The 9,755-nt window shown below is 37.4% G+C and overlaps 1 protein-coding gene across 1 annotated transcript; it reads right to left on the bottom strand.

Moving 5' to 3' along the window:
• Window positions 1–7,574: 7,574 nt before the first annotated feature.
• Window positions 7,575–8,855, bottom strand: asip1 (agouti signaling protein 1). Its single transcript, XM_039015496.1, has 3 exons — window positions 8,699–8,855; window positions 8,339–8,385; window positions 7,575–7,742 (listed from the first exon to the last, which is right to left on the bottom strand). The coding sequence occupies exons 1-3, from the start codon at window positions 8,853–8,855 to the stop codon at window positions 7,575–7,577; spliced, it is 372 nt and encodes a 123-aa protein (XP_038871424.1).
• Window positions 8,856–9,755: the final 900 nt, after the last annotated feature.

Here is a 9,755-nt window from a genome sequence, read left to right as displayed (position 1 = left end):
CCATAAAATATTGCAATATACTCTATGCCACAACACGTCTAAATACTGTATATGTGTCATGTAACCTGTCATAACATTGTCATAACACTGTCATCAGTGTTATGACAATGTTATGACAGGTTACATGGCCCTATGTCAGTCATAAAGGAGGGTGTTTTGTCCTGCTCCTGCATTCAACCCAGTCATCAGCAACGGAGCATTGGGCTTGGCACGTTTGACATCAATGTGTGTTCAATTACAATTGTAAAAAAATGGCCACTTTTAGGACATGTTATATAACATACATACTTTGACAGTCTTATGTAGGTTTCATAACCAGCCATAAAATATTGCAATATATGTCACAACACGTCTAAATATATGTGTCATTACGGTGTCATGACAATGTTATGACAGGTTATGTCAGCTGTTATAACATATTATGAAATAGTTATGACCATGTCATAACGCGTCTTGGATGAGCCCCATTCTGTATGTGAGCGCAGCGTGGCTGCTTTGTAGTTACTATGTAGCCAAGCTGTTTCTGTATGCGCCTATGTGCCAAATGAAAAAGCACAGTATATTTATGAACACCTCCGCTTGGATTGGTAAGTAATATCTACAAAATAAACAATTTCTACCCTCTTTGCATCAAATATGTCTGCTGCCCTACAAAGGCAAAACAAAGGCAAAGGCAAAACGTTCTGTTTCAGAGGTAAGTCGCTCTGGATAAGAGCGTCTGCTAAATGACTAAAATGTAAATGTAAATAATGGCGTGTGAAATGTTCAGTAACTACAAAATCCAAGTAAAAACCAAGGCAAACAGCAGTAAGTGAAGTTACTGGACTTTGGATTGTTCCACCATTGTTTTGACTGCAGTTACCCCTCTGCCATACAAAGAGCAGTAACTACACAAACAGAGAAACTGACAAAAATGGCTCTATGTGTTGTAGGTAGATCAATTATAATGCATTGATGTGTTTCCTTACTATGAAATTATTTGTTTGCATATAAACCATGACCACTGATTTGACCTATGACCCAAAAGAATAATAGATCGTCATACAAGTTCAAGGAGAATAACAAGTTGGATTAACACATTCAGATTGTAAATACTGCAACAAAGTCTAACATTTTTGTTGAAGTATAAACATTCTGCGTGATGAAATAGTTCTTACCTTATGGAGAAAAATGCTTGAGGGTTATTAAAATACGACATTCCAAACATGAAAATATAACTATATGAAACCATTAAATACAGTTAGAATGTAGTTAGAACTCTCAAACTGTTTCCATCAAACAGAAAAAACAACAAGACAGTTGGATTAACACATTTAGATTGTAAATACTGTACTTTGCCTTTGCATTACACATGTAATTGTTTAAGTTCATACAAAGGCAGAGTGCAGTATTTACATATAAGTGGTCAAAGGTCAAATCAGTGGACATGGTTGATATGCATATAAATGACTTGATAATAAGCTGATTCATCAGTGCATTATTGTCACGTTCCTGACCTGTTTTCTGTTTGGTATGTGTTTAATTGGTCAGGGCGTGAGTTTGGGTGGGTAGTCTATGTTATGTGTTTTCTATGTTGGGTTAATGGGTTGCCTGGTATGGCTCTCAATTAGAGGCAGGTGTTTGGCGTTTCCTCTGATTGAGAGCCATATTAAGGTAGGTTGTTTCACATTGTTTGTTGTGGGTGGTTGTCTTCCGTGTCTGTGTACGTGCACCACACGGGACTGTTTCGGTTTGTTCGTTCGTTTTATGTAGTCTGTTCCTGTTCATGCGTTTTTCGTGTATATGTAAGTTCGTTAGTTCAGGTCTGTCTACGTGCGTTTGTTATTTTGTAATTATCAAGTGTATTTCGTGTCAGTGTTCGTCTTGTCAAATAAATCATTATGTATTCATCACCCGCTGCGCCTTGGTCCACTCTCTCACCGAAAGACGACCGTTACAATTATCACCAATCTACCTACAACATATCTGGCTGGCTAGCAAAAATTCTTTAAAGACACTCTCAGTTTCACTGTTAGCGTAGTAACTGCGTTTTGCCTGTGTAGGGCAGTATGCTGCTGATACAAATTCATTAAAAACAAAATGTATGGTGACAGCACTTCAAACAACTGAGGCAAAACTAGTAAATGTCAGAGAAAAAGCGGAACGGTCATTTAATGTGCATGCTGACACTACACTTTTGTTATTCCTCATACTTTTCATGATTATTCTGGTTTCTTCACGATTTGCTGTCAAATATGTAGCCTACTCCCATTGGTTGTTGTTCAAAAGGCCACTATTAAACAGAATTACTAACAAAAAATTATTGGAAAATAATTTATAGTAGCCTAGTTCGGCAGGCTACAGATTTGTTCAAATGTAAAACCCTTCTATTTTCTCTCATCTTAAAAAGACAAGATTCTCAAAGTGGCCTTTAGTAGAATAATTTTTGTTCAAAATGTGTGGTTTTAAGATCCAAAACTCAATTATGTATGCGGTGCTGTTCTTTGTTTCTTGTCATCAAATTATGCCTACAAAATAACAACATATGCAGGCTGCGTACAAGTTGCTCGCAATTATTTATTTTTTGTATGAAGGGGCCTTTATGAAAGAAAAGGTTGGAGACCGCTAATCAAGCTCAAACTGTTCATATATGACCCATATTATCGGAGCTACTTAAAAAAAATTCTATTGCAGATTCGGGCTGCAATTTATGGATACAGTGCCTTTGGAAAGTATTCAGACCCCTTGATTTATTTTTTATTTTTTAACGTTACAGCCTTATTCTAAAATTGATTAAATAGTTTTTTCCCCCGCTAATATATCTACACACAATACCCCATAATGACAAAGAAAAAATAGTTTTTTAGATTAAATTAAACTGAAAAATTACATTTACATAAGTATTCAGACCCTTTACTCAGTACTTTTTTGATGCACCTATGGCAGCAATTTCAGCATTGAGTCTTCTTGGGTATGACGCTACAAGCTTGGGTATGACGCTATTACACCTGTATTTGGGGAGTTTCTCCCATTCTTCTCTGTAGATCCTCTCAAGCTCTGTCAGGTTGGATGGGGAGCGTCGTGGAACAGCTATTTTCAGGTCTCTCCAGAGATGTTCGATCGGGTTCTAGTCCGGGCTCTGGCTGAGCCACTCAAAGACATTCAGAGACTTGTCCCGAAGCCACTTCTGCATTGTCTTGGCTCTGTGCTTAGGGTCATTGTCCTGTTGGAAAGTGAACCTTTGCCCCAGTCTGAGGTCCTGAGCGCCTCTGGAGCAGTTTTTCATCAAGGATCCCTGTGTACTTTGCTCCGTTCATCTTTCCCTCGATCCTGACTAGTCTCCCAGTCCCTGCCGATGAAAAACATCCCCACAAGCATGATGCTGCCACCACAATGTTTCACTGTAGGGATGGTGCCAGGTTTCCTCCAGGAATTTCAACCTTGGTTTCATCAGACCATAGAATCTTGTTTCTCATGGTCTGAGAGTCTTCTGGTGCCTTTTGGCAAACTACAAGCGGGCTGTCATGTGTGTTTTACTGAGGAGTAGTTTCTGTCTGGCCACTCCACCATAAAGGCCTGATTGGTGGAGCGCTGCAGAGATGGTTGTCCTGGAAGGTTCTCCCATCTCCACAGAGGAACTGTAGACCAATTGCTCAGTTTGGCCGGGCGACCAGCTCTAGGAAGAGTCTTGGTGGTTCCAAACTTCTTCCATTTAAGAATGATGGAGGCCACTGTATTCTTGGGGACCTTCAATGCTGCTGAAAGTTTTTTTGCACCGTTCCCCAGATCTGTGCCTCGACACAATCGAGTCTCATAGCAAAGGGTCTGAATACTTATGGAAATAAGGTATTTCTGTTTTTTATGTTTAATACATTTGCAAACATTTCTAAAAACCTGTTTAGATTAAGGCTGTAACGTAACAAAATGTGGAAAAAGTCAAGGGATCTGAATACTTTCCGAAGGCACTGTATAGTTGCCCAAAAAAATTATAATTTGATAATGATAAATTCATAATACGTTTGAAATATTTGTTTTTATGTGAACATAATCGATGCCCAAACTTAAGTGCATAACTCCAGTTAGCATTTTCAAGTTGACAGTTCTTGAGTTCAATTCCCCACCAGATAACACCACCATATTGAGAAAGTCAACAGTTCTTGTCCAGTGCCTTAACATATCACACTGCCTCTGCTTTATTGAGAAAGATAAATCAAAGTTCACATTTGTAATTGCACCACATTATTGTGATCACTTTATTTGTGACAAAAAGACCATAAAAACATCATGCTTTTTCTTAACCTACCAAGTACAACATTCAAATCCTTATTGTGTAAAAACATATTATTCCTCTCATTTTTTATGCGTTATCCTGCACACATTCCTAACAATTTGGCCAATCAATCTATAACTGTGAGTGGGCTTGTCAGAGGAGGAGCAATATATTTGTGAGAGTCACAGAGTTGGTAGGGGTTCAGACCTGTCAATAAATCATTTGGGGTAGGATTTTCAAGGAAGGAAGTAGATTAGTAATCTAGTCATTAAAACACTTTTTCAATATCATTTGTTATGGCAAAGCCCCAAAAAATAGATATGGTCTGTTCATAAATATGGATTCCCCCTGTTAAGAAACAATGTAGAATTGCATGAAAATTGTAAAAAATATCCAAACATTTTCTGGGGGAGCTCACCCAGAACCCCCCCCCCTCCCAAAGATTTTGCACCCCCCAAAGTCAGGGGCCCATACCGATACCTTAAAGAGGCTATACATAAATGTGCCTTTGGTAACCGAGACTTTGCAGGGTCAAAGAAGCAAGCAAGTGTTCTGCAATTGTCCTTATACAATTCATCCGAGGTGACATCCAGAACAAAATCAAACAAACATGATGAACTGATGAGAAGTGAAAAATTGTTGTAGCGTGTGGACTTAGTGGGTGCAACATAAGTGCAATAGAAACCAGCCGCCCAGTACTGCTGCAGGGTGACGATTCACAGCCATGAGCGTAAGAGTTCAAATGTGTTTAAATGTGAAGATCACTACAATTAACATACATCAAGTTACCAAAAATGCAGATAGAAATTTATAAAAAAATCTGTGTTGTTTCGATTTTCCGTTACATCGTTGAAATAATAGTGTTAATACAAGCCATTTTGCCATAGAAAACGAAATACTGTTGGCCAACAGAAAATACCTCGCTGTAAATATTGTACAGTTAAAATAAATAAAAAACAGACATTTTGGCTCCTGGAGTGCCTTTGGCAGTTTGTCTTTCTGTAAATCACATGCCATATTAATATAGAGCTTTAAAACATTTGTATTTCTCCAGTGGTAGTTTAATTGTTTGTGCTGTAGGTAAAACCATCAGATGCATGCAATACTAAACTGCTGATCATTCTGAGCTTGTGAACACTAGCAGCGTCAATATATGAAAACCAGGTAGGGGAACACAATTTGTACCTCTTTTAAAGTGCTTGCCACATTTTATCAAAGAACCAGACAATTGGCCCCCTGGACTTGAAAACTATTCAAGACTGTAAATCCTACACACTGCCACTTGTACAGCGCTGGCATGATGTGGTTCGTTGCACCAATTAGGTGCCTTTTGAGTAGTGTAACTTGGTGAAAAAACAACATTTAATTTAACCTAATTTTAACATTCTTTCACAAAGAGGACATGCTCAACTTAATGAAAATAAATTCCCATCTCAAGAGGTTAAATTTAAAAAATGTCCATAGTAAGTGCCAAATAAAGTAACAGGGTTGACCATAACAGGGTTGACCATAACAGGGTTACCCGTAACAGGGTTGACAACTTAATCTTAAATCAAACATAAATCCTCTTGTGACAGGATTGTGTGCTACGAGGGGCAATTGAATGCAAGCTTCACAAAAATATTGAAATAGTTCAAACATTTCTAGCCTGTCTATCTTTACCCCCACCTACATGTACAAATGACCTCGACTAACCTGTACCCCGGCACATTGACTCGGTACCGGTACCCCCTGCATATAGCCTCAATATTGTTATTTTATTGTGTTACTCTAGTTTATTTAGTAACTCTTTTCTTAACACTATTTTCTTAAAACTGCATTGTTGGTTAAAGGGGTTGTAAGTAAGCATTTCACGGTAAGGTCTACCTGTTGTATTCGGCGCAAAATTTGATTTGATCTATGGGTAACAGGGTTGAGGTGTCATGCTCTACCCGCTCGGTTTTCCACCACAAAACACCAGATAATGGCCAAAAAGAGTCGAACCAGCTCACTTGCCTTTACACTTTGATTTGAATATTAGATGGTTAATGTCCCTTTAGATATTTTTTTTTTTCAAGCGGAATAGTTTCACCATATTAAAACAAGAGTTCAGTTCACCGAACTGGGTTGACCTTAAAATGAGGGACAGGTTTTTTTTATCTCCTTAAAATCAATAATTAATAACATGAAATGAATAATAATCTTCAGAAATGACTTTGTCAAAGCAACAAAGGCTTTACAATTACAAAGGCTTTACAATGACGGTGAACACTTGGAGAAAATGGCATTGAGTGGGTTAAAATCTTCCTAGAATTCACAGAGGATGAACAGAGGAACATATCAAAATGCTGGATTTTGGCACTTTAGCAAGTCTTTATTCATATAAAAAAGTTGATTCATTGAATGTTCCATGTTCTCTATGAAATGGCACATCATTTAATATAACAGGCTTTTAAAATGCAATATTTTTTGCACAATTCCTACTTAAAATAGGCAAAAAGCACTCATTTCATGAAAAGACTTGTGTGCTGCTTCATGTACCTACACTCCCCTATGTGTTTATTTGGACAGCGAAGCGAAATCTTTTAATTTGGCTCTACACTCCAGCATTTTGGATTTGAGATCAAATGTTTCATATGAGGCGACAGTACAGAATATGACCTTTTATTCGATGGTTATTTTCATAGATCTCTGTTTTACCATTTAGAAATTAAAGCACTTTATGCATCTAGTACCCCCATTTGAAGGTGTCATTGTATAAGTAGTTGTAGAAATTCACTTATAGTGTATTAAAGTAGTCAAAAGTTCAGTATTTAGTCCCAAATTCCAAACACACAATGACTACATCACTCTTGTGACCCTACAAACCTGTTGGAGGCATTTGCAGTTTGTTTTGGTTGTGTTTTGGATTATGTTGTGCCCAATAAAAATGAATGGTAAATAATGTAATGTGCCATTTTGGAGTCACTTTTATTGTAAATAAGAATATACAATTTTTCTCAGTGCTTCTACATTATTGTGAATGCTACCATGATTATGGATAATCCTGAATGAATCGTGATCCATGATGAGTGAGAAAGTTACAGAGGGTCAAAGATCATACCCCCAAGACATGCTAACCTCTCACTATTACCAATAACAGAGGTTAGCATTTTTTGGCGTGTATGATACTTATGCCTCTGAAACTTCCACACTCCCCATTATTCATGATTCATTCATCACTATCCATAAATCATGGTAGCATCCACATGAATATAGAAGTGTTCAGAAACATATTCTATTCTTATTTATAATAAAAGCGACATTTTCTCTCCTTGTGAATATGCCAATATCCTCTGTTATGTCTTCAACACCGCGAGTTTCCCATTCGACAATAGCACACAGTCTTGAAGAGGCGGCAGTGGCAGAAAGCGCAGTACTCACAGCACACATTATTGGGGGTTTTGCAGCTTCCCCACAATGGCACGCAGTTGGGGGGAGGAGGTGGATGTTTGTTTTTGACGCTGAATTTGTTCTGCGGAAGAAGGTTTGACGATTTAGCCTCGCCTGCACAATATGGGTACATCAATTAACATGAATAAATGCTATAGTTAACTAATTATGAATGACATACGGCACTTTATAAAGCCTTACTAATGTCCACTTTACAATAGGGCACTCCTTAGCAAAGGGAGAAAAGTTGCCAAGTGACTCAACTAATATTTTCATAACATGAACAAAACAAGCCATTTGAAGCCCTTTTCACCTCTTTATATATGTGATCATGAATATGTCTTTAGTAATCGTCTAGTCAATATAAGAATACACGTTGCTTTGTAAATGCATTAATTAATGATGTATGAATTCATGTTAACTCCTGCATTTACTCATGTTAATTAATGTACCCTCGTACCCACATGTTAATAAAAGTGTTACCACTTCACTCTCATACTTATCATCATGGTGCCTGCATATGCGCTGAAAAGTTTTTTTTTCCATTCAATGTCTCAATAAAACTTTTTACACTATTGGCTACGTGTATTTTAGACTTTAAATATGTCCACTAACTTAACAATATGATACAAACATGAATAATGTAGATTGGACACATATTTTCACAACATAGTTTACCTTTCTTGGTTTCTTGTTTTTTTTCTTCTTTGCGGTTTTGGGTAACTCTGAAAAAGAAATAGATTTGACATGTGTTTAAGGTCTATACATATGTCTTTTACATATATTTCTTATTAAGTATATAACGTAGCAGCTTATCAAGATTGGTGTTACAGTCATATTGTCGGTTTGGGTTTTGAAGTCAACCTTGGAATACTTCAATATACCTGAGCAAAATGTATCCTGCAATAACAATAACAAAATGGCACAATATAGCAGCACATGTCAAGGAATGCGGTGATAGTTTTTTTAGACGACGTCTAGCAACCCTTTTTAAAATTCCAAATACTGATGATACGCCAAACCTAAGGATTAACTGACCTACAATGACGATGGGTGGTGCATCTGACAGGCTCCCGTGCTGTAGACCCGAGGAAGAAGACGTATTGGTGTATAGCTTTTCCTCCAGTATCATGTGTGAGTACACTATAAGAAACCAGGTGGAGCTTAGACAGCTCAGGAGACACAGGGAATTCATCACAGTGCTTTTCTGTCAGCAAGGTGGGCCTGAGGACTGTAGTGAGGACAGAGTGTTAGAAGACTATAAGAGCCCATTGCGATTGTATTGTGGTTGCATACATAGTCATAACAGATATGGAATTTGAATGTCACATCATTTACACAGCAGTTCAAGATTGTTATTGTATAGAAAATGAACTATACTTGGCACAAAACTGACTACCCTAGCACATGCACAGCAAAACAATGCAATAAGATTCACACAAACATCTAATAATATCCAGTACAAACATTTATAAAAAAGCCATTTGAATAAATAATTCATAAGAATATTTGATTTTAATTTTACCTTTATTTAACTAGGCAAGTCAGTTAAGAACAAATTATTATTTACAATGACGGCCTACCAAAAGGAAAAAGGCCTGCAGGGACGGGGGCTGGGATTAAAAATAAAATATAAATATAGGACAAAAGACACATCATGACAAGAGAGACACCTAAGACAACAACATAGCAAGGCAGCAGCACATGACAACACAGCATGGTAGCAACACAACATAACAACAACTTGGCAGCACAAAACATGGTACAAACATTATTGGGCACAGACAACAGCACAAGGGGCAAGAAGGTAGAGACAACAATACATCACGCAAAGCAGCCACAAACTGTCAGTAAGAGTGAACATAGCCTACAAACAAATGTCATGGTCAAATCAACTTAGTTTTCCTGCTATTATTCCACTCAGCACATATCCACTTCTTATATAAAGCTTTACGTTGATGTTTAAAGATAAATATCTAGACCTACTCTGTAATTGTATCCAACATGCAGTTGCTAAAACAGTGCTACAACGGGAACATTTTGAATACAATCTCAGGTCTTTGATTGTTTTGACTGTACAGCATGTCCTCAGCAT

The sequence above is a fragment of the Salvelinus namaycush genome, chromosome 20 (assembly GCF_016432855.1).
Source record: "Salvelinus namaycush isolate Seneca chromosome 20, SaNama_1.0, whole genome shotgun sequence".
Taxonomy (NCBI): Eukaryota; Metazoa; Chordata; class Actinopteri; order Salmoniformes; family Salmonidae; genus Salvelinus; species Salvelinus namaycush.
The sequence above is the reverse complement of the archived record's forward strand: the minus strand, read 5'-3'. Positions and strand labels throughout refer to the sequence as shown.

What these genes read in the sequence shown, in the direction of transcription:
- asip1 (XM_039015496.1), bottom strand. Translation starts at nt 8,855, where the DNA reads ATGAATTCCCTGTGTCTCCTGAGCTGTCTAAGCTCCACCTGGTTTCTT. An exon ending in ACCACCCATCGTCATTGTAG is followed by an intron (nt 8,386 to 8,698) that starts GTCAGTTAATCC and finishes TTTCTTTTTCAG; the next exon opens with AGTTACCCAAAACCGCAAAG. An exon ending in AAAACAAGAAACCAAGAAAG is followed by an intron (nt 7,743 to 8,338) that starts GTAAACTATGTT and finishes CTTCTTCCGCAG; the next exon opens with AACAAATTCAGCGTCAAAAA.